The sequence below is a fragment of the Prinia subflava genome, chromosome Z (genome assembly GCF_021018805.1).
Source record: "Prinia subflava isolate CZ2003 ecotype Zambia chromosome Z, Cam_Psub_1.2, whole genome shotgun sequence".
In the NCBI taxonomy this organism is placed as follows: domain Eukaryota; kingdom Metazoa; phylum Chordata; class Aves; order Passeriformes; family Cisticolidae; genus Prinia; species Prinia subflava.
This window is the reverse complement of record NC_086283.1, coordinates 17,155,874-17,183,847: the sequence shown is the minus strand read 5'-3', so window position 1 is coordinate 17,183,847 and position 27,974 is coordinate 17,155,874. Positions and strand designations below refer to the sequence as shown.

Sequence of the window (27,974 nt, the reverse complement as noted above, 5' to 3'; positions counted from 1 at the left end):
GGACGTGCAGGTATTGCCATCTCTGGCTCGTGTGGTCTGGCTGACCTGGGTATCCCATGCCAGTCCTTTTCCCTGCTGTGTTCATCTGGTTTGTTTGGGTAGCACACACTGCTGTCTCACCTGCACACAGGTGCCTGTAAGTCAGTTGTCTGTGCCTCTGTTATCCATGGGCAAACACATGGGTGCATTTGTGGGGGAAATGCTAGTAGGGAAGTTCCCCCACACACATCTCTCAGAGTTGCATATTAAATAACTTTGTGGTCTGGAGATCTGGTTTCGGTGTGAATAAAAAATGCCTGTGCCATGCTTTATCTGCCGATTGCCGACGAGGCTTTGTGCTTTTACTGGCACCTTCCAGAGTTGTGCTTCAGTGCCCTGTGCCTTTCTAGGAATGGCATACTTGCAGCTGCCCTGCGGACACAAGGTTCTCTGGGTCACAGGTGCAAAAGATCAGGCATGAGGCCTGGCTCTGTGATCTGAGTGGATTGTTTTCTGTGTGGGAGGAGCAAAACCCTCTGGCAATGTTGCCATGGCTTTGCTGTGCTGGAGCATTGATACTTTTCCCACTCCACCTGTCTGCCTTGCTCACAGTTTGCCAGCAGCTGTGGGGTGGATTATGGCTAAAGAGCCAAAGTGAGGGTTGGAATAATTTCTGGTCAGAAAAGTTGGTAGATAAGAGTTGTGTATCCATCAAGACTCTTATCAAAGTTGCTAATAAGATCTAATATGCAAACTGTTGTAAGCTTTTGGCTTCAGCCCCTGCTAAAATGAAGTGCAGTAGCAGAGATCCCCAATGCCTTTGGTTACAAACACAAGGAATCTTACTGAGGCACTGAGTGCTGGAAATGACACCACATCTTCACAGTATTTGTCTCTGAAGAAAGTGAAATGTTGGGGAGCAAGTTGCAGGGATGCATGAACTCCTGACAAACATAACTATGGGAAATGACTACAATGCAGATGTCATTTGGATTCAGTGGATGTAGAGCTTCTTTGCAATTACTCCTGATGCTTTAGCCAGATATCTTAAATGGCACACTTGATATCCTGCTGTTGTATACTTTTTGGTCTAGAATGATATGAAACTGTGTGAGAAATCTCACTTTCTAGCTGTGAATCTGAGCATGGTTATGGAAAAAAGAGATCCATCCAAACTATGCGTTGTTTTGATCTTTCTTCTTCTAGCTGATGAGGTAATTACCTCAGCCCTTATGGTAATATTTATTTTGCAGTTCCACACATTGCTGGATTTCAGGGTTTCCCTCTCCATTTTCCATATGTTCATTGAGTAGTTTATCTCTTCTGGTGCTCTGTACACTTTGGAGCAGCAAGGAATGGGGGTTTGTTTATTAGAGCTGCAGCAGTTCCTGTGCTATACGTTTGCTGCTATATATTTAGGCTCTCAACTGTCACTGTGGCTCTTATTAATGCTATTGTAATAGTCTTCTTTTTCCTCTCCTTCTAAGAACTCACACCTTTTTAAAAGACAGAATGTCCTCCTTGCCAGCACATTTTTAATCTTAAATGAGATAGGGCTGGGTTCCTGAGGCAAAGCAGCGCTGCTGGAATCTGTATTCACTGGAAGTAGATTTTACTGCGCTACTCACGTTGTAATCGAAAGTGGCATTTAATCATTTTGGCAATTGATTTCATAGACATAAATTTAATCTCAGCCTAAATGAAAAGTGTTGCAAAGCTGGTAGCCCTGCTTTATTTTGGGTCTTTTTCTCACCTCAGCCTTGAGAAGAAACCTGAAGATTTGTTTTTCTTGTCCTGCTCGCTCGGAACGGCACATCAGGATTTCCCACGTTAATCTCACTGTTGTTTTTTTGCAGAGCCTCAGCTTAAAGGTATAGTAACAAAGCTCTACAGCAGGCAAGGATACCACTTGCAGTTGCAAGCAGATGGAACAATTGATGGAACAAAAGAGGAAGACAGTAGTTATAGTAAGTGACACAAGAATAAATGGTGTGCTTGTGGATTGTGGTGTCTCGTCCCTCCATTCCAGGTCCCCTCAGAGCTGCTGTCCTGGGCTGGCTTGGTGAGTGGCAGCAGCACTAACGCCATGCTGGCAGCACAGAAGTCCTTCAGACTTACTGGGTCTGAGAGAAATACAGATAAAAATCACTTACAGAAATAATCAACTAGAGGAGGTAATGATGACACATGTGACAAACAAAGCAAATGTTATCTCCATGGTAATCCAGAGAAGTTCATTGCTGTCCTTTGGATTTTATTAGATTTTTTTTTCAGCAGGGAAAATTTGCTCGCCTACTCAGAGCCTGAAATAGAATAATGTTATCTCCACTCTCACACAGGGGCTCATTCAAACTGTGCTGTGGTATTTCACAAACTGGGAGTTCAGCAGCATTTCAAACTTCACATTGCCCTATTATTATTATTTGTTACCTCTTCTAAAATGTACCATCAGCTTCAAACCAGCTTTCCCTCAGGTTTTCTGTAAAAAGCTCTGGGCATTTTTACTTGTTGTTTTTGATTGGGTTTTTTTACAACTTTGAGGATTAATGGAAGACAGGAAAAGATGACTAGAGCATTGATTTGGTGTGTGAAAGATACTTAAGGGTCTCACACAGCTGGACAAAAATATTTCAGGTCTGGTAAAACAAGACAATGTAGGAAACAATGCCCTGCAGTAAGTGTATGAAGGTGCAGGTGGCCAAGCCAAGACTGGCAGACCTGAGAGAAATGTTTTTGTTCATAAATCCAGCTGTGGCCTGCTGCCTCTTACTGTGCAGCTTTATTTCTCTGTCAGCTTGTACTGCACGAGGACCATGGGAAAGATCATCTCTCCCTTAGGCATTGCTTAGCTGTTCATTAGGATGGATACCCTTATCCTTATGCCCTTATTTGAAACAATGCAAATGCAATAGGGAAAGAGTAGGATGCAAATTGTTTTGGATTATTTTGTGCTGACACCAGCTGATCACAGTAGCAAGCAATTTATTTTTCTGTAGCTTCTTTGCCACCCCTTCTGTCACACCTGTTCACATGAGGGTCATCTCCTAGAAATGAGGTAACCCTTCCATCCTGCTGTCCCTCTGGGGACTTGCAAAGATGCTCTCTGTGCCTCTGCTGTGGGTCCTGTCAGCGGTCACGGTTGGGTACAGGTCACTCACTGTTCCAGGCGCCAGACTGGACTTGCTGCTGCGCAGGGACAGGGGCAGTAACAGCTGCTGCTGAGAGGGACAGTCCCATTTTTGGTGCAGTGCCAGTGCCCCTGTCCTTAGACAGCAGCTAGGACAGTCTGGGCACAGTGCAGTGTGGCCCTGGACAGTGGGCACTGCTCCAACAGCCAGCCCCTCTGTGCTTTGGCAGGGCCAGCATGTTCCCCCACAACCCCATCCCAAGCTCCAGCAGTCTGTGCCACAGCCCTCGCTCATCCCACTGAAGTGTGAACGAGCTTCTGAGCGTGTCTCACCCTTGTCATGCTTCAAAACAGAGCCCGGACCTGTCTGGCAGGGAAATGTGTCCCAGTGCTGGGAGCAGCAGCCGAGCACCCATGGCTCAGGTGCCAGCAAAGCACAGCCAGGAATTCCTCACTGTGGAGGAATTCCACATCCCAGTGGCCCGTGGCAGCTGTCTGAGCTGTCCCATGTGGGTGGCAGCTGTGTCCCTGCTATTGCATCACTGCCCTCTCCACAGCTGTTGCTGACAGGTCTGCAGCACTGTTACAGTAGAGCCCATACCCAGACCCTCCTGTCCAAAATACCCCAACACCTGCCCTGCTTCTAAAAGTGCCAGTAAGAAATCCCCTTCCAAAAGAGACCTGCAGGTTCTGCCTGGATGCTGAGCTTTAAATTGTCCTCTTCAGCCTTCACAGAGATGAGGTGTTACTTTTTGGGGCTGAACTACAAAGGACCTGTATCCAAGGGAATATTTTCTCCCCCAAACAAACTCCAGCATTTGATAAAGTGAATGAAAAACCCATATCCCTTACTGAAAATCAAAAGTTTTTTTGCCAAAAGGTGTGCAGAACTAGGGAATTTTGTTTGAGTGAAGAGAAAGTAAAGGGTGTTGATTTTGAGCTGGAGGCGAGTGTGAGGAGCGTCTGCATGTGTGTTTGTGTCTGCATGTACACTTGTGTCTATCAAAGGGAAAGAAAAACACAGATTTTATGATGCCCTGCATTTATTTGTTAGTTCTGGATATTTCCACCTATTTTCGGCTATGCTTGACCACTGCAGGAAGTGCAGTGCTCAAAGGTGCCCCAACCTCAGGGCATTCGGTGTGCTTTTGGCATCCCCAAATGCAGAATGTGTTAAACACTGTCAAGCTGTAATTTTTTTTTTTTTAGTAAAGTATGACCACTTGGGGGTTTTCAGGCAGAAAAAGGAATTTATAATGGGTCATAATTCTTAGCCGTAATTTTGAAAATAATAAAAATATTTCAAATTCATAATTCGATTTTAAATTGGCTTTAGACAGTGACTATAAATATCAGACTTTAGCCTGAAGCAGACCAGAGTTTTGCAGCCAAGTAATAAGTCACTGGAAATGAGAAGTAGTTTGGCATCACTTTATCCTATCTCTGCATTACCGCTACAGAGTGGAAGGAGATGCTGTGGCTTATGATAATTTTCTTAACTCTCCTTTATTTTTAATCCTGCATATTGAACACAGAGTACTGTATTCAACTCATTATTTCTTGTGTTCAATTTAACATATCCATGAATCCAAGCTATGGCAGAGCTTTGCTTTTCTGCTTTTATCTTTTTTCTTTTTTTTTTATTTGCCACTTTGCAAACCGGGATCTTCATTTTTTGAAGAGTTGTTTCTGTGCTTATAAACACTGCCGCTATTAGCATGTGTACAAGCAGAAATGCAAGCAGAACATTCAAAGCAGCTCAATTTTGAAAGCACAGATTCAGGGGTTGATATAAAGAATATGCCGCCATTTCATTTCCTTTTGAAGTTATTTAACTCTGTTTTTCCAAACCCATTCTTCTCTAAAAAAGAGGAAAAAATTAAACCCCAATGAGTTATAAGTGGAAACATTTTGAGATGCTAATGGTGGTTTTCAACTTTTCTGAATTTAATCTTCTTCCTTCCTTTTGGTAAAAGTGTTTACTGAGTTTGAAAAAAAGTTTTGATTGTCTTGAAAATTCTTCTGTTTGTTTGCTCCTGGATTCATTTTTTTGCGCTTAGTGGCAAAAGAAAACCACTCTTAACAAAACCCAAATTGTGTTCAATTGTACTTGGCAGAGCCTGGGTTCTGCTCAGGAGGCAGGTGGGTTCTTTTAGCTATCAGCAATTCCCCATCTTCAGAACGAGGGAGAGGCACTGCTACCCTCAGATAATTTCGGAGCTGTTGGTGGAAATTGCTGTAAAAGGACAACACAGTAGAAGTATTGCTCTGTAGCACCCACAGAAATTAAAACGTACATGAACAGACATTTTTTATTTTGTTCTGGTCATTCTGGTTTAATTTTCTATCTGATCTGCGTACTTTAAAGGATTAATTTTGCTCTCCATCTTCTTTCTCTCCTAGCTTTGTTTAACCTCATACCTGTGGGTTTACGAGTGGTGGCGATTCAAGGGGTTCAAACAAAATTGTATCTGGCAATGAACAGTGAAGGATACCTATACACATCAGTAAGTAAACATTTTTAATTCTGTTCTCAGTGGAATTGTGGTAAATTAATAACTAGTGTTGCAAGGGATCTGCTAATAACGTATAAATGTGAAGTTTGACAACACAGTCAGTGTGGTGGTGATAGTCTGCTTCTAGTTTGTTAATCTTTTCCATCAGGAACATGTAAGGATGTATGGAATCAAACCATGGCGCCTTTGAATAACCCTAAAGTGTGAAATATAGAAAAACCCTGCAACCAAAACCCCACAGAGAAAGGATTCCAGCTCTTGGTCAATGTGCACTGACTGGGCTGGTCAGAGTGGGGTACTGAGGGGAAGGGACAGCTCTGTGTGTAACACACGTGCCTGAGCATGGCTGGTGTCTTCCTGTAGAATCTATATTACTCTAAGTAAAAGGAATTAGAGAAAGTAATTATTTCGTTTGTTTGGCCAGGATTTTCAAATAGAAATTTTATGGTTTCCAGTAGGTGAGTGAGTAAAGACCAGCTTTATTAGTAGTTCTGATGGAGAATGTCAGTTAATAATTTTCAGTGATGTTTCTCATGAGAGTAGACAGCTTTTTAATAATAATAAAAAAATAGACCATTTTTTCAATTAAAAACTTTTAGCTGAACTGTGTTCAGGAGCTTTAATTATACAGTTTTAATAGATTTTTCCCAGGGAGGAAAATAGAGGAAGATGTATTCTATTATCTACTACAAATGATTCTCTTCTATAAATGATTCCCTTAATCCTGATAAAAATTAAGCAAACGTATTCAAATCTCTCATTTATTCTGCAATCCTGACAGCTGGGAGCACGGGCAGCTTTGCATATTTTTTCCTCTTGTATCTGCCAGAGCAGGACCAGATCAGCCCTGGCGGTGCTGCAGGACACGAACATTCCAGAGAGAACTGGGTTTGTGCTTTCAGTGCACAGGTCCTGCAGAAATCACCTCAGTCTGTGCCAGGGAAGTGGGCAGGGGATTTATCAGTCACTGCTGGTGCTGAGACAGAGCCCTGACCTCACAGGCACCACTGGGATGATGGAGTGTCACTTCCAGCATCCCTTGCTGGGAGAGGAATGGCCAGAATGTGACTCTAATTTAGATTAAGTGCAACTTTTAGCTTGATGGGCATCTGTGCATCGTAGGCAGAGCTCTGAGATTGGCTTCGGTGGTAATTTTTATTCTTTGCATTGATTAGGGGTAGCTTCTTCTTTGCATTGATTAGGGGTAGGTTCTTCATGTGGTTATGTTCCCATGAATCATGTCTTCCTTGAATCCTTTAATATCTTTAAATTCCATTGTTTGTGTCATTGCAAAATTAACTGGTGACATCTCTCTATTTCCCCCTTAGTAACAGTGGTTATTTTTGTTTCTTTATTAAAGAATGATGTTTTCCTATATTTATTTTTTTAATCTTCTTGAACTTGATGGGCTTGGCAAGGTCTTAAACAGACTTTTGTTGTGTGGGTTCCCAAATTTGTACTCTTAAATACTCTTCACAAAGACAGGTGTCCACTTAATTTTGATCTACTTTTCTGAAGGAAATTGTTTCCCAAGTTCTCAATGATCTTTTGTTTATCCCCTGCTGCCTTCTGGTTTGGTTGTTCTGTTCTTGCAACAATCACAAGAAACTCTCAGAGGGAAAAAACAGCTCTTGTTCCCTGGGCTCATTGTATCAATAAGCCCAGGGAATGGACAAGGGTTGCTGAAGAGCATCTGCTTCTGCTTCAGACTGCCAGAAATCCAGTTCCAGCACTGTTTTTCAAGTGTTTCTAGCATTTCTTTTGCTGATAATGGTCCTTCCAGCAAGTGATGCAGTCTGACAGTCTGATGCATGGGAAATGAACTCTGTATTTTGGGCTGTATTCTTGGCTGATATAAATGAGTCCCAGGAGAGCTCAGCTGATTTATACCAGCTGAACACTCACCTGTTCAAGGAAAGCCACCAGGGAGCCTGGGGAACTGATCAGCTCAAGTAAGTGACATCCATCTACACGTCCTGAGGGTTTCAAAGCCCCTGCAGGGATGTGTTCCTGAATGGGATTTGTCAGGAGTAGACAGATGGCAACATGGGATTGATCAAGTGCAAAAGCCGCACAAAACACTGTCAAGTTCCTGAAGCAAGAGAACAGGGGAAATAGAAAGGCGCTTAAATTGTAGATAACTGTAGCAGATAGTTGCGCCATTTCCAGAGAGAAATGAAATTACCATTAGTGCTGCAGTTTAATAAGGAGAGAGATTGTTGTGGTCTCTATCACAATCACTTAGGTTTGGTTCTGGTGTGTTTTTTGTGTCTGTGCAGAGGGTTACCCAGGTATCTGCCCTCAAAGGCAGCCTGCAGTATGTTTTGTTTCAACCGGTGAGTGTAGTTGGGAATGAGGTGAATTTTCTCCATGGGGGGATCAGTGATATATCATAAATCTGCAGAGAACAGATATCTGTAGTTGGCTGCCCGAGTTTATAGATAGTTTGTGGCATCTGTCAGTGAGAGCAGAAGTAAGATCCCTAATGTAATGATAAAAGCTCCTCAGGGACAAGGCAGCAATTCAGCTAAAAAGAAAAGAAAGATAAACTGTTAAACCAAATATGCAATAGTCTACATGTGTTATAGGAGCACGTCAAAGTCCTGGCCTGCAGGGAAGGGAAGTGACCATATCACATCTCCATATCACAGAACTCCTCATCTGAAATGGTTCCTTTCCTGCAGCCAGTGTCCTCCCTAAATCCATGGGTGCTGTGTGACTGCTCCTCCCAAGCTGAACCCACCCTCAAAGTTTTATTTGGAGGGGCCTTGTCAGGAGCTATTTGAAGCCACAGCTCCTGGTGCTTGAACATCCTTTCCCAGTGAAAACACAGGGTTTGATTCATCCTCTCACACCAGCGTCGTGCTGCTGCAAGATGACTTAAATGGTGTTATGGCCCTGCTGTCTTACGTAACCACATCATGAATCATTTTGTATTTTAGGGTGGCTTTTAGTTAATCTTATTTTTCTTTCTATGAATGACCACATCTTTCATGAGACTGCCATATATGCTACACTCGAGTTTCTCAGGTTTCATGTCCTATGAATTCCATGTCTTGTTTGGTTTTCTTGAGCAAAAGAGTGAAAGCCATTTTAAGGACCTATTTGTCAGACACGCAGTCCTGGAGCTATTGCTTGTCAGTGAGGTGGTGGTGATGTGACAGAGGAGGCTCTCAGCGATTCAGAACAGCTGAGTGAAGTTCCTTCAGGTGGATGGAGGTGAAGGGAATTGGGTGTTCTGCATAGGCTGAAACCACCCAAAGTACACCGAGTTTAAAAAACAGCCTGTGAACCTCCAGCCATGCATTTTCCATGAACCGTCATGTTAAGAGTTTTTCAAGTCATGTAATGATTTTCAGTGAAATGCATATTTTTCCTATAGAACATTTCAACACAGGGGATTCTGTGCTTGTTTATCCTGGGTATATTGTCCGGATCGGTATAATTGAATACGTGCTGCTCTTTGCATAGTTCTGGCCGGTTTCAGGAGCAATGCAGCTCAACTTGGAAAGATGGTTCCTTTCCCATCTTGTCTTGCTGTGTGTTTTACCACAGCATTTCATTTCCCAGTGTCATGGGCAGTTCCTCACAGCTTCTCCCAGGCTGGAGGGGGCCCTATCCTAAGAGAGCTCCTTTGCCCACGAGTGACAGGGTCAAGTCTGTCCATCCCTCATACAGCCCTCCAGCTTATCTATGGGCAGTTCAGGGCACTCAGCCTTCTCTGGAATGGCTATTAGGAAGAGGTGTTTATGCTTGCTTTGTTAACCGTTCTGGGATGTCCAGTATTTTTTTTTTAATACTGCTGCTGTACGTGGCTTCATTTTGCCGTCTCTCATCTGATGTCACTTGGTGCAGAGTTGGGGCTGTTTAAGGAGCACTTTGGTATAAAAGTGCAGAGCTGTACATACAACTTACCCTAAGAGATCATTCAGGTAACATTGTCCTCTGTATGTAAAATAAACTGTCATATCTAAGTTTGGTACCTGCACTGAAAGTAAATATTGTGTGAAGCATGCATGTTGATGATAGCCAAGAGAACTGAAATGTGATTAAATTCTCAGAGTGATTCAAAAATTGGTTTTGGTGAGTTGAAGAGAAGGGAAATTTGTGCATATTTTAATACTGAGCAGCACAGTGGAGACCTGCTGTAGCTAATGGGAATGGCTGGGGCATTTATAATGAATTACTGGCAAAGAGCATTTTTCCACCTCAGGGAAATAGCACAAACCAAGAGATAGGGGGAATAATCAGAAGTTTCATCTGGTTAAATTTGCATGTCAGTATAAATCATTTCTTACCACAAATGCAGACTACACCTTAATACAGTTGACTCTCTGTAGTGCTGGGTCTGAGGTGCATATCCATGTTTTTCTCTCCATCCCAGCATCTTGCCCTGTGCTGGGTAGGTGTTCAGCATGCTCACAGCTCAGAGGATGCTCTGTCCCTCCCATGAGCTGCTGTGTGCTGCCAGCCCTGCCTGCAGCTGCTGCCCCACAGCCAAGGGAGCAGGCCAGGTGTGGGGTCAGCAGGGGATGGGAGCCTGCCCTGAGGGGGTTCCCAGACACTGCAGCACCAGCCTGAACTGAAGAATGTTTGCTGGGCCCTCCAGCCATGGGCACTGCTGGAGGTGATGCCTGGAGCTCGGTGCTACACACTTGGGTTTAGAGCCACAGCAGTGCTGCAGCACGGAGCTGGGTGCTACTGCTGCCTGGCACAGGGGAAGCCTGCTGGGTCTCAGTGGAGCCTCACAGGCTGCTGATAGTCCTGCCCAGACTCGTTGGCTCTGCCCCCAAGCAGGGTGTGTGAGAGGCAGGTTTTGGGGTCAGCTACGAGCTGAGCTGTCTGGCAGTGCAGCTGCAGAGCGGCTGCTCACAGACGTGTCCCCCAGCTCTGAAGGGACCTGCAGCCTTTGGCTGAGCTCCCTGAACCTGCCTGGTCCTGCTCTGTGGTGTGGGACACCTGTAGCAGGAGGAGAGCTGTGCTGCTGGGAATGATATGAGGCTGCTGCGTGGCGGGGTGGAGGGATGGTGCTGTTCCCTTCAGGTGCTTTGCTCTGGTGGGAGCAGTGGGAGCCCAGATTTCTGGGGACAGACTGTCTGTCTCCAGCAGGGAAGTGCAGATGGCATAATCCTCCCATGGGAGAATTATTAGGAGGTACAGCAAGCTGAAGGTCTTGAAACCATTATGCTTTTCTTTACAAGTCATCCCCAGGCATCTGAAATCCCCAGAGATGCTGCTGTGCCTCCATTCCTCACTGCAGGTGCTGGGAGCTGAGGATCTCAGCACCTCCTCAGCTGAGGCTCCCTGAGAGGAGCCCAGCCATGGCAGAGCAATGCTCCAGGGCCCGTGCTGTGCTCTGATCCTGACAGACTGCACACCTGGGCTGTGCTTTCCCAACAGAGCTGCTGCCAAAAATCAAAGGTGAAGCTGCTGTTTGTGCAAGAGGAGTTTAAATGTCTTGTGAGATAAATGATATACATACAAAGTAGGTAAGAGATTAAAAGTGCATCCTCTTCCTTTGTTGGTCATTTGCTAATCAATGCCAAAGTCCTTGGGTGAAAAAGCAGAAAGTTTTTATAAGCTCAGACTTCAGATACTGCTCAGAGCAGAAATTTGGGACTCAGCGAGCTCAGAAATGTGGCTGAAATGGCAATGTAGCTCTTAGCACCCAGTTTTTTAGTCCATTTCACTGCTCACTGGGGTCACACTGACAAAACTGCCAGGATGACAGAAAAAAAACGCCTTGGCAGAATTTGGAGTTGGACTCAAGTCTGAGAGCTTCACACCTTGGATCACACTGATCACTTTGAACAAGGAGTTTTGGCCCTGGACCAGCACACAAGGAATACTGAATTCCAGAGTTTCCAGGCTACTCACAGCTCCTCACTGTCACATTGCAAAACATGTTTGGCAAGCAGAGGGGTGAGCAGATAAGGGCTGGAGCTGCAGAGTGCGAGGAGAGCATGGCCAGGTCCTGCATACACTGGATTGGTGTGCTCAGATCACCAAAGGACAGCTCACCTTGCTGGGATTCATCAGAGCCAAGGAGAAATGTGCTGCTTTTCTCTCCTAAATGTGAAGTAGGTGCTACACCTTGGGACCAGCAGTGTAGGTACCTGTGGGTTGTGGAGGTCTGTGCACACCAGGCATGTGTGCTGCGTCTTATAGAGCTGGGGTCAGTTCACTGGGAAAACAGGTATGCTACTATTTATGTGGATTTTTGAGGTGTTGATTATTTTTCATGATATGTGTCTTCAAGTTCAGAAGCAAGATCACATTTCAAACTGACTCTCTTTCTTTAGAATGTGACTTAATTAAAAGAAAATACCATTATGAAGCCTTGGCTTCTTTCCTGCACCTGCCTTTCGTTCTAAAAAGCTGTTTGCCTGCTCTGGGAAGCCCAGAAGGGCTTCCCCTCCCTCTGGTGCTGCAGGTTGAGCTAATGAGCAGCTCTTGTCACAGTGACTCAGCACAGACCCTGCCTCGAGCTGCCAACACGTGGCTCAGCCTGTCTGAGGGTGAACATCTAACCAGGGTGCTGGAACAGCCACAGACAGGCTCCCAGGGCTCCCCAAACCAACAGGAGTGGGCTGGCACTGGAAAACAAACGCAGAAGTAGAGCAGAGGCTAACCCAGGATGACTCTGAAATGCAAGGGCTCATCAGGTTTATTCACAGAAAGCATTTTCCATGCAGCTCATTGTTCAGCTGGGAGCTCATTTCCATGGGAGCCCGAGGATCCCATCATCTGTGCGGGTAAATTCTTGAAAGGAAAATGCTGCGAAGTATAATGGTGTTATGTTTAGCATAGAAGCGACTGGAAATTCCCATCAGCAGAGGCCAGGATAGTGTGGATAGGAAGGTAAGATCCCCTTTTTGCTGTACTCTCCCATGGGCATGCACAGTTGGCCAGGAAGATGAGAAAGATGTGCCCTGCCCAGTGCTGCTGCATCCTGCTGATGTTTGTGGGTTACTTTTCAGGAGGCTGTTGCTGCTTGGATGAGAAATCCCCCGAAGTGTTAAACCTGGTCCCAGACTGATGGGAAAAAGTGGTGAGGGTGTGGAGCAAGGGTGAAAATGGCTGCAGGAAAAGCTGAGTGAGGAGGTGCAAGTGTGCCTGCTGCTGTGAGTGCCTGTGCTGCAGGACAGCGCTCACAGCTCTGGCTCTTGCAGCAGTGCCACGACAAATAAAATTCAGCAGTTCTTGTGCTAAAAGTAAGTAAAGGGCAGCCCAGTTCCCCAGAACTGCTGTCCATCTGTCCAGGCTGTCACCATCAACTGATCTGCCATGTGGGGGTATTGGGAGCAGGTTTATTTATTAAACACTTCTTAAATTTTTTTTATCTTTGTGTAGCCCTGCAGTTACAGCAGTGCTAAGAGGAGCTGAATTCACTTCTGTTCTACTTGGCAGCCTCCAGAGAAATGTTTACTGCTCCTGGCCGTTTACATCCTTGCAAGCCTACTAAAAGCATCTTCTCGGTGCAGAACTTTTATTGCAAGGGATGAGGTGCAAAGATGGAGAATCCAGCTTGCCTATCAAAGTTCACACTGTCAGCCAAAAGGCTTCTTTTGAAAAGAGTACAGAGAAATACTAATGAGGAGTCATTGAGGGAGAAAAAGAAGTCATTAGGCCCAAGATTCGGAGTTTTATGGTTGCTTTTGAGAACTGCAGCACAACTGGAGGAGGTTTCCAAAAGAAACTCTGTTACTTCAGTCCCAATCTGAATGCCATCCTCTTGGCATGACTCCTGTGTGCTGGAACCCTGTATGAATCCTGGTGTCTTGGCTTGGAAATACAGGTATCTGCCAGGGAATGTTGGAGCTCCCCTTGGAGTGGAGAATGTAAACCCCCTCCCTCCAAATCATTGTATTTGAAATTAGGGGCTTTCAGGCTAAAATACGGGAATAGGAATAACAGTTCTTTACTAGGAATATTAAAAGTACAAATATGGTAGTACAAAAAGCAAACAAGCAAACAAACAAAAGTCCTAGAATACCCTGACAGAGTCAGAGATACAACTTGATACCCTGTCAGCCAGGGTGTTGGAAGCAGTCCAGATAAAACCTCCTGGAGTAACAGATGTGGTTCTGTGGAGTAGAGATGATCCTGTAGAAAGGGTCTAGTGATGGCGAGATTAGTCCAGTGGTGGTGAGATGGGTCCTTCCTCTGAGAATCCAGTGGAAAACAGCCTGCTTGGTGTTCCTACAGCTCAGTTTTTATCTTGGTAGGAATGGTTGGCTCCTCCCCACTGGGTGGAGCATCTCACAATGGGATGATGTAATGTGTCATGGCACTGGTGAGCCTTAATGGCCCATTAACAGAAGACATCCCTGGAGGGTGGAGAGTGGTGGAAGAGATAAGAAACACTGCCCCACCTGGTTTTAACAGCTGGCCTGTTGTCAGAAGGCATCCAACCCCTCCCCCCTAGAGTTACAGAGATAAAGGAAAAACATCTCCACGACTGCTTTCGACAGATGAAATAGAACACACTTTTTTTTTTGGTTACATAACCCAAGACACCTAGGAAGCAGATGTGTGGCCTCTGTGTGGTGCAGAAGCTACTCAGGAACAAAGGAAATGGAAAAGTTGTCATATTTACATTATGCCCTTGAAGCCTTGGTTTCAGAAACTAACTTTTCCATAAGGTTGTTCTTGGAGTTAGACCTGCTGGGTTTCTGGATGGAAAATATAAGAAGGGTCTGGGAAAGGAAAAATTCTGTTGAATAAAAATTTTATCAAGAAACTTGCATTTCCATAGTGAACTGCTTTCATTAGGCAATCTAGGATTAACAAAGGAATCCAAAATTTCGAATGGATTAGGGAGTCCTTGGATATAATGCCTATATAATAGTTTTTGCCAGCAAATAGGATGGTCGGAATAATTGAACCAATAAAGCCTTTCATATTTTACATTCTGCTGATGCTACAGGTGCCATCACATTGTTTTTCATTTTTGTTATTTTATGCAAATAGTTCTGAATATTGAGCAGTACGGTTCTTCTAAAATGGAATCCACTGGGGAGCTAAGCAAAACAGGTATGATAATTGGTGAAGTGCAGTTCTGTTTATTTAAAGCCTCAGGAGGTATCTAAAAATCAGAGAGCTAGTTTCAGAATCACAGCACAAGACACTGTTGGCTTTATCACACAGTCTCCCCCTTTCCTTACTCTGATTACTCTGAATACACAGAAATAAAGGATCAACTTAGACCCTCCTCATCCCCAGAGCATTCTCAGATGCTAAAAAATCCTATTATGGGATAGCAGTGTTCTTCTTGAATGCAGCTATTGGTGGGACGTTGCATTTGAGCTGACTGTGAGTAGGCAAACCTCAAAAGATTTGTGAGCACGTTTCCTCAAATGACAGCTCCAGAACTTAATGTTTTAACAAAATGGGTTTAAGAAACTGCCAAGAGTGGGCTGCTCCTCACCCTGCCAGTACTCGTGTCCTCCAGCTAAACTGGAAGACAGTATTTTTAAAATGAGGATATGTGGTGGAGCTGGTACAAGAATTAGAAGCAGAGTTTCATAAATATGAAGGTTTCAGCTCAGGTTTCAGGCAAAAGTTCACATCAATTCTCATTCTGTTCTCGTTATTTCACACCAGTGTGCTCAGAGCTAGCAGAGCATCTGCTGCCAGCTGAGCCATATTGACACTGACAGAAGGCACAATAAGCTCAGAGTAAATAAGTGAATGATCTGAAACAGAACAAAAAACATAAGAAATTCTAATAAGTGAAATAGACACAGTTTGAAGAGCAGATCTGTTTCCTTCACCTGATAAACTAAGAGTTTAATGGGCTTGCTATTGCAAATCCTTTCTCATGTAAGTAATTCTTACTCAAGCAGTTTCTCTGACTGCCAACCAGAGAGCATTAATTTATCTGAGTAAAATTTTCAGGATCTGGACAAGACAGTTATTGATTTACAATATGAGATTTCTGTGTCATTAAAGAATGAACAGAACGTTTGGGAGGCCTGTGAAATATAATGACTAAGAAAAGTGCCCGCGTGCCTGGAGCCAGGCTCCGAGGCCTGGAACAGCCGTGAGGAACAGGGAGAGCAGCAGAGCCCTAGTTGCCCAGAGGGGTTGTTTGGTTGTTCGTGTCATGGGCAAGCCCTGAGCCCTTGGCTTGAATTCTTCTCTGGCTGAATGCCCCAGGCAGGAGCTGGACTGATGCTTTCCTATGGAACAGCACAGCAAGTGGAAAGCCAGGTGTTGTTCACAAATAATCCCTCTCTTCAAATGCCTTGTACTGTTGGACATGGACTTTTAGGAGTTGCAGTTTTTTGGTACAGGGATCTCACAGGGATTCTGTGAGAATCCCTGGTCCTGCAGTGCAGGGAGCACTGGCAGAGGCTCCAGGAGTGCTCAGATCAGGCTCAGGCAGCACAGCCTAGTCTCCCCTAGCACCTCTGCAGGCAGGGAGCTGCAGACAGCACCGCTCACCCATTCCTGAAAATCTTGACTTTAATTTATGCTTTAGCTGCCTCTGTGTGAAACAAAGATTTGATGTGTGTTCTAGACAGACTTGGAGCTTGCACCACGGGCAGCAGAGTACAGCACAGGCTTCCTTGGGCTTCTTCTTGGGGAAATTATTGCAGCTGTGGTAGGAAAGACCTGGAAGAGCTTTATGCAAATTGTTGATTTCTACCGCATTAGTTAATTGTTTCCCACATTTGCATTTCTAATCTGTGAGATGCCAGAAAACACCTCTGCTCTCTAAGTGACGCACTGACAGTTTATATTTCCTTCAATTATACTTGTAGGAACAGTACCAGAAGGGGCAAGCATTTATTATAAATAACCTGTAGCTCTTACAATTGAACAAAATCTTTTCTTCACATTTATGTCCAGCAGCCATGGCAGGGAAAGAACATTCCTCACACATGAGCTGTGGCCATTGCACTGATGATTTTTCTTCCTGCGCATAACTGATCTGAAGCAGTGAAAGGCTCAATTTGTGCACCGGCTCTATCACCAAGTCCTCCAGGGCTGTCTTTAGAGGCCTTACAGCAATTTCCCCATGATGAACCCCTGAAGATCTTAAATTTCCAGCTGAGAGGGAGACAGTCTTAATCTGCAAGTGGCTTGGGAATATCTGTACTAAGGAAATCAACCTCCTTTTGTGCCGTTAGGGGAGAAGATGGATACAGTCATCCTGGTTTGGCCATGAATCATCTGATGAAGCTTCATTTGCTACCCAAAGCAAACCCTCTGCACTTGCAGCCTTTCATTTTATTATCACAGTACTGACAGGAAAAGAAGATAAGGCTTTTTTTTTTTCTCTCCCATTTAATACCAGGCTTTCTGTTGTGGAGCTGTTTTGTTTCCCTCTGGCTCTGACAGTCTTCTAAGCAACAGTTGCTTCTCTTGTGAAACAATTTGAGTTAATGTGGGTAATTGCAAGAAGTGTGGCCTTTTCTTTCTGATATAGCAATTATTCGGTCTGTAGGGTTTTTACTGAGTCAAGCAATGTTGGTAAAATTAAGTTGTTGTTAGGCTGATGCCTCTGGAGCCATTTGCTACTGTAAGGCCAAATCCAAGCATCTCTACTCTTACTCAAAACAAATGTTGGGTAACCTAGAACGGGAACCCTGTGCCTTGCACATGCTTAGGTTGTCCCTTCCCACATCACCTCATCCCCGTGGCACCTGCAGCAGGGTGACACACCTTCACACACATTATGAAGAGAAGAGTTTGATCCTTTGACTGATGTTTTGGCATCTTTGACTCTCTGGTAGAGAGTAGGGTGGGGTTTTACAGGTCCTGTAACCAGTAAAAGTTCTTTAACCAAAATCTAAGCACTTTAAGTAAAACTCACTATCAAAGTCATAGTTTCCATGTAAATGCTGAGAGTGTCTGTTAAGGGACATATTCCCCTCTCAGCCCTTCATGCTTCACCTCTGCCCCAGTACTGTTTTCCAGCTGGATCCGAGCACAGGAGTGTTCCAGCAGCTCAGTGAACCTGGGCCTTTCCTGAGCATCGTGGCAACGTGTCTGACTCCTTGGCAGCCCTGGGGACATCAGCATGTGAACAGGTGTTCCCCTGACCAGGTGACATGTCTAGGCCACCAGCAGGCAGCAGAAACACAGACTGAGGGTGCCCAAGGGGCAGAATTCAGGTTTCCCATTAGATGGGGTGAGGTTTTATTCCTCTTGACAGTGGCAAGCTCGGTAAGAAATGTATTTGTTTAAGAGCAGGAGTGCATATTCCCAGAATTTCTGCATTCTGAAAGGCTGGTGCAGACAGTGTCCCATCCCACAGCCCTGTGTGTCCCTGCTCTCAGGGCTCCCACTGTAGCACAGCTCAGTCCCTGGGGGAGCACAGCTCTTCCAGCTGGCACTGGCAGCTCTCTGGGTCCCTGTCCCAGCCCGGGCACAGCCCTGGCAGCCCCCTCAGCTGGAACACCCAGACACCCCAGGATCCCCACTCCTACCCTGAGGTGCCTTGTAAGCTAATGCTCTTCTGGGATGGGCATTGATTCTCCACACAGCTTTTATCTGGGTAAGAGGCTAAAAAAATCCATCTGCTGTCCATTGCTATCATTGACCAGTGTCATGGGTTGGCACTGGCCAGATGTTAATGCACCTATGAATATGTTTTTTTTTTTTCTAACAACTCCTGTGGGATGTGATCAGGAACAGAGCAGAGCAGGCTTAAATCTTGAAAACAAAAAAAACACTAGAACTTTATTACATCACATAAGAACAGCAACAGAAAAAACTCTTAAACACACACAGAGACAGAAATAAAAACTTCTCAGGACATTTTTTCTCTTCTTCCAGTTTCCATCCCCCACACATTACTCTTCACAGACCAAACCTTTGGGTTTTAGATCAAACAATTACCACTCAAAAACAAACAAACTAATCTTCAGCAAGGGAGAGAGGAGTCTCTCTCACACCACAGACTGTTCTCTAGAATACACAGGTTTACTCCTTATGTGTTCCCATGTCACCCGTGGCACCGCCCGGAGAGGTCTGCCAGGGTGACTCTCTCTTTTTCCTATGTCCAGCGCTCTCACTGCTGTCTCATAGGCCACAACTACATACAGGGCTTTTTAAGGATACTTGCATGCTGAGCTCTCCCCTTTTTACCCAGGGGCCGGGGTTCCAGGAGCAGGTCTGCCCTGAGGGCAGAGGGCACCACCTCACACTCCCCCTCGCTTCTCTGCTCGCTCCACTCTTCAAGTGCCAGTCACTGTAGCAAAAGCAAGGGCAGCTGTATCCACCCAAAAATGCAGTTTATGTTCAAAAGAGACTCAAGTTCAGTCTATGGCTGACATTATGCAAGAAAAGTCTAGCTCCAAAGGCTACTCCTCTCATTCTTTGCCCATCAGGTTCCTTCCAATTGTGCTTTATCACCCCTAGAAAAAATTCACCTCCCCCGCAACCACGACAACCAGTCACCAACAAAAGGTGTCTGTCTGCTGACAGTGCCCTTCCCTGAGATGGTAAAAGACAATCTCGTTTAAGGCAGGGCGGGGTTTATTAACAGAAATCATTATTGATGAAAAAGAAAAGGTTAGTTGAGAAAGAATTCTGACCTGCACTGCCTTAAGTCTCTTTTTTCCTTGATATTTTCTGCTCCAAGAGTAAAAACTTTAATATAAGCCCTACATTTTTGCATGCATGCATATTCAGGGTTGTAAATGAAAGGAGGTTGACAGTTTTGCTTTTAGTAACTTCACACCCACACACCTCTTTTCTTTCTGATGCTGACACTTCAGCCTTTGAAACAGCTCCCAGGAGCAGTCCTGGGGTGCAGACAAGTGAGATCTAAGGAGGGAACCTGGATCTGATACTGTTTGCACATGGCACCTGGAAGGGGCTTTGAAGAAGGGCCCTTTCCTAAAGGAATAGCTCAGAAATTGTTTCTCATTAGCTCAGGAGGAAGCCTGAAGCCAGTTTAAAGGAGAGACTAAGTGTGTCAAGTTGACCAAGGTCTTGTGAAGCCTGGAAAGAGCAGGTGAAGTCCTGTAGTGACACTGAAGGTGAGCTGTGCTATGCTGCTGCCCCCAGGGCAGGACACTGGCCTGGCTCCAGAGGGATTGCAGGTGAGTTCCAGATCACAGGGGCTCCTCTTGGCCCTTGCCTGGAAGTTTCCATGGACACAAGGTGGATTTTTGGATTCGCTCTGCTCTGTATCAGCAGTGGGTCTGGGGTGACCTTTGGTTCCACCCAAACCCCTTCCCCAGCAGGGTCCTCCCCTTGCAGGGGGCAGCAGTGGGGAGCTCCTGCCTCCCACACAGGCTGCCTGCCCTGCCAGGGTGGCACCAGAGACTGCACTTGATATTCCCTGACTTCACTGGCTCCCTTATTGCTTCCATTTCATAAACAGCTTGTTGGTCCTTACCACAACTGACTTCTTGTTTCCTTTCTTGTCACTTCCCCTCTTTCAACATCCACTCCTCTCAATATTTTATTTATTATATTTCTCCTTTTCCTCCCCCTCTACAATTTATTACATCCCTCTCTTTGTCAGCAGAAGGGACAGATTTACTTCCCATCAACCCCTCCCTCCTGTTCCCAGCACCCCTACCAGCCTGCTTCCAAGACTGCTGGAGCCAGTGGCAAGTGTGTGACTATAAAAGAAACAAATTCCACATTTTGGAACAAAAGGAGTGGGTTTAAAACCTTTTTCTTCTCCCACTTGCTTCAGAGGACACTCTGGCTTGGAAGGGCTTTTTTTTTCCAAACACTCTGCTCAAAATAAGCATTTGTTATAAAAAAAGCAATTTTCAACTTGAAGTGGGGGTGGTGGGTATACATATTCAACTCAACTCATATACATCTTAGATAATTTAAAATTTCCATAAGTAGGAAGTCTGTGCAGTGTAAGTCCCTGTGATCCTTAGCCATTCACAGCAGAGCACGTGGGTACATGAGTATTGTACTAAGGTAGCCAAGACTCCATTTTCTTTGCGGGGAAAGACCAACTCTTTATTCACATCACTTATTTTATACAGTTTTCACAGACCTTGTGTGCAACACCCATTGGCTGGTAGTTTTCTCACTACTTCATTTCTTGGTCAGAAGGTGATTTCATGCTAAGATTCTGGTTGTTTACATTTTTCCTTTATGGGTTCTCATGGAACAGATCTTACTATTCACACAGATGCACTTAGTTTTCAACCCAAGAATAGGTTGTTGTGTTAACAACCCTCTCATACCAAGATTGTTTTGGCATGGGGACTTGCAAATTGCTTGACTACACTTAGAAGAGATGACAGGCTAGCTATTAATTTAATAGAGCAGGCCTGATCTTACGAGGCCTTTCTTTTATAATTCCTCTACCTGTCACAACATCTCCCCCTTGTTATTAATTTTAAAAACTCCTATGGTAAAACATGGTAAAACAATTTGCACCTTATTAAGGCTAATACTGGTTATCTATTAAATACTGGACAAGGTACGTTAAAAATTATTACAATCAACAAAAATCATTAAATCACATCATATCACTGGCACAGGGTCTCACAGCATGAGAAAAATAAAAATACTGTCCGATGACTCTAGGGGAAATTGAGATAAATGACCATTGTTTTAAAGTTCAAATAGTTAAGACTCAGGAGAAAGTCCAATAGCTGGAAATGTTGATCTTTGACATCACTGAATGTCTTTTTGGGAGCCTGGAACAGGGAATAGTTGAAGGTTAGTAGGAACACTATACCATGGTGATGACATAAGGCTTTTGTTGACAGGTTTCCTCTGTAAGTCTCCAGACACAGCCACGCTCTGGCAGTCCTGCTTTGGTCTTGTTCTGGTTATGAAGGCTGGATGGTGGTTTAGGTCATTTCTCACTGGGCCTCATTTTCTCACAGGCAATTGATATCTGATCAAATGAATATTTGACTGCTTTTAACCAGCTGATGTTACATACGCATGCAAATCTTCTCTTTAAGTTAATGAATCAATTGAAAAAGAGAGGGCGGGAAAGAGAAAGCGAACTCCGGCCGCTGCCCCCTCGCAGCCGCCGCGGGGCAGAGGGAGCAGCAAACGCGGCCGCGCTGTGCTCACATCCCCAGGGATCCGCTCCTGAGCTCGGCACGGCCCGGGCAGCGGGGGCGGCGGGGGCGCAGAGCCCTCACAGCCCCGGGGCTGCCGCATCCCCCGGCCCAGACACCGCGGGAGGAAAGGAGGGGAAAGCGACACAAAAGCATCTCTGAAGGCCGCATGTAGCAACAGGGAGAAACACCGAAAACAAATACAGAGAAGGTTAAAAAGGCACACAGCGCTTGTGGCTCCCGGCTCCCGGCCCGGCAGAGCCACCGGCTCTGTTAAAAAGGCCGCGCAGGGAGGGAATGAGGGAACGGCGTTGGAGACCTCAGCTCTGGGGAGGAGCTGTGAGCGGGAAATGTGCTCCGGTTCTTGCCGTCTGCAGAGCTGGCGCGTTCCGTATGGACCTGCGAGCCGAGCCGTGCCCGGGGCTCGGGGGTTTCTGGAGGATAAAACCTCCCCCGAGCGGAGCCGCTGCGGCCGCCGCGGTTCGCGGGAGCGGCCGCCCCGCGCCGCCGGGGACGCTGTGTCCCACCGGAGCCATTTTGCAGGGGCGCACGCACACAGATCCCGCTGGCTTCAGTGCGGATCCCGATGCGGCGTCTTTCTGATTGAAAGCAGTTTCAAAGTGGATGTAACATTTTAAGTAGTCTTTTCAACGTGAAAAAAGGAATTACAAGGTGTCTTTTCCGTGGTAGAGGGAACAGAAACAGACCTGCAGACACAGGAGATAGTGACCGAGAGGAGCCCACGGGGGCGGGGGGGGGGGGGGGGGGGGGGGGCGGTTGCCGCAGCAGCTACGGCCCCTTCAGCAGACTGTAATTTTTTAAACTAATCTCTAATAAAATACCACGTAAGTAACGATTTTGTGGCTACCATATCTTCCCCTGTGGCCGCTGACCACAAAAACTGCCCCAACTCGTCCCACCTTTTGTTAGAAAAGGCATTTTGTACATCTACTCTCACGTTTCCTATGTCGTAGCAATAAAGTTCGCTATTTCCTTTTATTCTGTTTTTACCCCGTTTGCGCAGTATAAGGGCCCACACGGGTACTATCGCTGTTTCGTCGGCTGATATCCGCGATCTAGGATTTCCCGTCTTTTATCCCCTTTTCCAGCTCTCCGTGTGGGCGCTGCCCGCGGCCGCCCCTCCTCACGCGTGCGGGCTGCAGCGCGCTCACGCTTCCGCAGCGTGGTTTTCACTTTTCGGCCGCTGTCTGTCCCACTATTCTCGATCGCGTCTCTGCGGCTCGCTTCGTATTTCCGTGGTTCTTCAGCCCGTGCCCCGCGTCTCCTCGGACGCCATCTGTTTCCCGGCTCTCGCTCGTTCCCCACGGCTCCAGGCCATGCTCTCCCGTGTTTCGAGATAGTGTCTCCCACATCTGCGGTTCTTGACCATACACTCCACGGGGTTTTGAGACCGTCGTCTCCCCGCGGCTCAGTGGCCGCACTGCATTTTTCGCTCTATGTTCACCCACCCCTCTCCCCGCCACGGGCGGCGCTTTCCCGGGAGCTGTGTTTGTTTCTGAGTGTGTTTCCCTGTTTCTGTGCTTGTTTCTATCCCTGTGCGCTCCCGCCCGGTCCCGCTCCCCCGCCCGCCTCTTGTCTCTGTGCACTTTGGGCCGTCCCGCGACCGCCTGCGGCCGCAGCCACAGCCTTTCGCTGCTTTGTGCATTCGCCGCTTGAATTTCGTTTCCCCGCGGGCTGCTCGTTCCCGACTTCGTGTATTCCGGCTCTGGAGTCCCGGCTCGGCTGGGCCCGCCTGGGCCCGCCTCTTTTTCCTCGGCCGGCGCCTCCCGCTATCGCTTCGGGTCGTCAGATCTTGTAATAAATTAGCCGAGACTCCTTTATCTTCATGGGGAAAAAGCCCATTCTTTATTCACATCACTTATTTTTTACACTTGACACACACCTCGTGTGCAACATCTATTGGCTGGTAGTTTTTTTACTACTTCATTTTTTGGTCAGACAGTGATTTGATTCAGGTTGTTTACTTTTTCCTTTATGGGTTCTCATGGAACAGATCTTACTGTTCACACAGATGCACTTAGTTTTCAACCCAAGAATAGGTTGTTGTGTTAACAACCCTCTCATACCAAGATTGTTTTGGCATGGGGACTTGCAAATTGCTTGACTACACTTAGAAGAGATGACGGGCTAGCTATTAATTTAATAGAGCAGGCCTGATCTTACGAGGCCTTTCTTTTATAATTCCTCTAACTGTCACAACACATGAGCTCTGTTTAAGTTAGCAGCAGAGTGTTCCCCTTGCCTCTGGGAAATAACAGTCCCAGGTAGAAGGATCTGCTTGAATTGCCTTTGCAAAGCCTTTGGATGAACTGCTTAGGAAGGTGATCATCTCTGTCAAAAAGGAGCTGTATCTCATTTAAGCACTGTTTTTATTTGAAAGCCAGCTTGTTAAAAAATACGTGAACATGGCAAAAAGTGTGCTGCTTGCTAGCAAGGGTGGGCAAGGTCTGAGAGTCTGACTGGGGCTGGGACACTTAGCTTGTGTTATTCTTGTCAAGGGGCCAAAGAAAGGAGTCATGAGAAAATCCACTGATAAAAATAAGGCTGGAAACCAAGCAGAGAATTACTAAAGGGGAAAGTCAGAGAGAGAATTAATTAATAAAGAACAGAAATAGGGAAAGAAAGCAAGCAACATAATATAAAATACGGCATCACAAGTATATTACAGAGCAGACAGCCATCCATCACATCTGAGTGGATTATTCTTAACTAAGTACATATGGGCAAAATATTAATTTCATTTTTTTTCATGTGGAAAATTACTTGGAAAGAGGAGTGTTGGGAAAGAATTAATTAATGGTGAGGAAGGTCACTGTGCTGGAGGTTGAACCCCCTGACACACAGTTGTGCATGGGTGAGCCAGGTGAATGCAGACATTATTAATGAGGATTCAGCTGGGCTGAATTTTTTGTCTTCTTTCTTCATAATCTTAAAACATGCAATAATTTCCTTCAGAGGAAGTAAATTTTCTCCAAAACTATTTTCTCCCTGTGCACATGTGTATCTTTTTCCTTCTGATCTGGAATATAGTTTTGCACAGGAAATTTTAAACTGGCTTTTATACCAGTCTGTGTCAGCAAAACGATTGCATAGTTTTCTCCCACCAAAAAAACCCACAAACTCTTGCAAATATTTTATCTGACTTTTCAGTAATGAATTTATTTGTTTGCCTGCAGATGAGTTGTTCATTTTGAGTGAGAGTTCTCCTTTCCAACATAATATCCCTGGAACTCAAGTTTAGCGGCAGAGTTGCTGAAAAGAGACGTTTGCAGAATTCTTTGCAGCTCCGTGGCAGAGCCAAGACATTTGACCTCTCAGCGGGGTTTGCACTCATCCTCTGCTGTCTCTGGGAGCTGCTGATGGCAGATGGTTTTTACTATCAGTCATCCTTCTTGATTTCTTTTTGCTATCAAGCTTAACAAAGATGTTCCCTAAAGTTTCTAACTTCACCTCAGCTGTAGAAGTAACAGCAGATATTTTAGGGGTGTTTTGTGGGGAAATGTACACCTTTCAGATTTTTGTTTCAGCTTGAAGATGATTTGAAGGGACATGTTAAAATTGTCCTGATATTTTTTGACACCAAGAAGAAAAGCATCAGCATGAGTGAAAAATATTTAAGATTGTCAAGTAGTGTGAAATATAAGAGTAGAGGGTTAGCACAGAGGCTGTTTTTTCCAGCCTAAATTAGGTACTCAGTCAAATCTTCCCCATGAACCGAGTCACACTTGATGGAAACGACCCATTTATAACAGTTTTACCAAGGGCTGGCTCATGACAGCTGAGAATTTGGACTTTTTGAGTGATTTTTGTCTCAACATTTGCAGCTTGTGGTAAAAAAGTTTTAAAGCCTTAAGGAAAATTCTCCTTATTTTGTGTCTGTTGGGAAGGAGCAGACACAGAGCCAGGTCAGCTCGTGATGCCCCAGAGTGCCCAAGATCAGCTTCTCCCTAGCTAAAGCTTGCAGTGGAGGCAGGCTCTGTGTGTCAGCTCTTCACACTCCTGCTCTGAGTGAGGGGAGAGAGGATGGAAGGAGGCAAATGTGGATGAGCCCCAGGGCTATCTGTGGGAACCCCCAGGCTGTACCCAGCATATCAGAGCCACCTGTGCTGCATCATTGCCCCTCTGCAGGTCTGTGCTGCTGCCAGCACAGGTGACATCTCCCTGGTCCTTGGCATGGCCACAGAAAGGATGTTCCAGCAGCCTGCAGAATTTGTGGTATTTTCAGAGCCCAGAGTGCTCTTGTCTGACTTTGGTCTGACCTATTGAGCTGTACAAGTCTAGCCCTAAGAGAAGATATGACAAAGATGCTAGATTCAATGTAAAGTTTTAAGTGCATTTTGTTCAGATTGTTTTTATGAGACTTTAAAATACTTTTCATCTCTATACTAGAATTACTTTTCCATATCAGCAGATGAGTTTACCTGAAAGTGCTTTTTGTTCCCAGAGCTGATTTTCCGAGTCACTGTTGCCCAGGATGTGAGTTGTCCAAACTCTGTCCTTATCTCCCTTTCAGGAAATGGTGTGGAACCTGCCTCATCTTATCAGAGACTTGATTTTGTGAAAGCAGCAGTTGCTTTTGTGCCTTCTCAGAATTGGGGTCCAAGTACTGGATTTAAGTGAAAACATTGCATTAGCATTTCTCAGCAGGATACGAGCGCTCAGAGATGTCCAGCCTTCATCACATTCCTACATTCCTGCTCAGGGCACATGTTTGGGTTTGGCACTGGTGGATATTACACCAGCCCAGCTAAAGAGGGTGGTAATTTATTAATGCTGATTTGCTTGTTTAAATGAGGCAACTTTTTTTTCTCTGTGAATTTCATCTGACTTTGATGAAAACAGTTTGTTGCTGTTTGAGTTCTGCTGTTTGTTTTCAACCAATTTGCTCCGTAGGAACCATTACTGGAGCTGCATTCTCATTGCCTCTCAAACCTTCATCTGAGCTTTGTGTTTCTCCCAGCCACTCCCAAGAAAGAGCAAAACACTTCCTCATATTCTTGCAGGGAGGAATATGAGGAAGTTGTTAAACCAGAACAAGCATCATCATCATAGCCTGGTGGTTCCTGGCACGTTCACTCGTGTTTATTTGAGGTTTCACCTGCCATGACAACTAATCTTTACTCTTGTATTGTTTCCTGCCTATGCTGTGCAGCTAAGGCTAACCTTACCTGTTGGAGTATTCCTTTTTCTGGCCCAGAGATGGGGCTTCTGAGAGGTGTTTTAAAGACTTTTATTCCATTTTCAGTTTCATGAGAAGGGTGAGATGGTACAGATATTACAATTCACTCCATCATAATCAGAAGCCAAACTATTTCCTAATTACGATACATTATAAGCGTTTCTTGGCCTATCAGCTTTTACCACACAATGCTGCAAATGCTTCTAAGCCGATCATCCATTAAAATACCCTATGTGGGTCTTGCTATAACACATCTTTCATAGTTCTATTTCTTTCTTAAAGTATCTGGTCTATTTGCAAGGCCATAATTTGAAACTTGTTTCCAACTTGTTTTTTATCTCAGAGTTTGCACACAGACGCACAAGACTATGTGAGCCGTGTCAGCCTTTGAGAATTCTCTACAAATCCATTTCCCACATTTTCAAGGTGGAAGAGAAATGCAGCTGGAGAAAGGTCCTTGTATCATGATCAGACAATCTGGGGGTGATCAGGTGAATGTTTCAATGTAGTATCAGAGCAAGGGTGCAGTGAGCAGGGTTTATGAAGGTTTTGCTGTAGAAAGGAGAGGAATTTTATTTGTTCCAGCTGCAGCCTGCAAACCAGGTAATTTTAGGCCCTGGTTAGGATGACCCTCATGGCAGGCAGATATTTTGAAGTCTGTGTCATGGGCGTGTTGCTGTCTGGCTCATGGGGAGCAGGGCAAGCAGCATGTGGAGTGAGGGCCAACTTACTCCCTTTTGCACAGTTTCACAGGAAGGATATTACAGTGCTGCTGGCTGATTCATTGTGTCTGTTCTCAGAAAGCCACCTGGATGGTAGCACTTCTCCTCCAGTCTAATCTGAGCCATTGCACACAATAAATTACTGTCAGTCTGTGGTACATCTGCACTTGGAGCTCTCAGACCTCTGAATATTGATGACACCCAGTATAATAAATGATCAGTTAATGTGAGGTCAGAACAAAATCAGCTCTCCAAATCTCAGTTCTGGCCAAATTATCTTAGCCCTAAGTACCCAAGGAGTGCATTAAGCACTGAACATGGTGCAGCCTTGTGCTGGGTCTGGGAAGGCTGAATGCTCTGTATGGGGAAAGTAAACAAGGGGAGGGATCAGCCCTGTTCTGCAGCCTGGGGTGGGATGCC

At 45.3% G+C, this 27,974-nt stretch overlaps 1 protein-coding gene across 4 annotated transcripts in view; it reads left to right on the top strand.

Annotated features, from left to right (window-relative positions):
* FGF13 (fibroblast growth factor 13) overlaps window positions 1-27,974 on the top strand; it is a 206,045-nt gene that overhangs the window by 151,976 nt on the left and 26,095 nt on the right. For all 4 annotated transcript variants that reach the window (XM_063423330.1, XM_063423327.1, XM_063423329.1 and 1 more), the window contains 2 exons: window positions 1,836-1,946; window positions 5,510-5,613. In XM_063423330.1, the coding sequence (XP_063279400.1) occupies window positions 1,836-1,946; window positions 5,510-5,613 (215 nt within the window). The remainder of the gene's footprint in view (window positions 1-1,835; window positions 1,947-5,509; window positions 5,614-27,974) is intronic.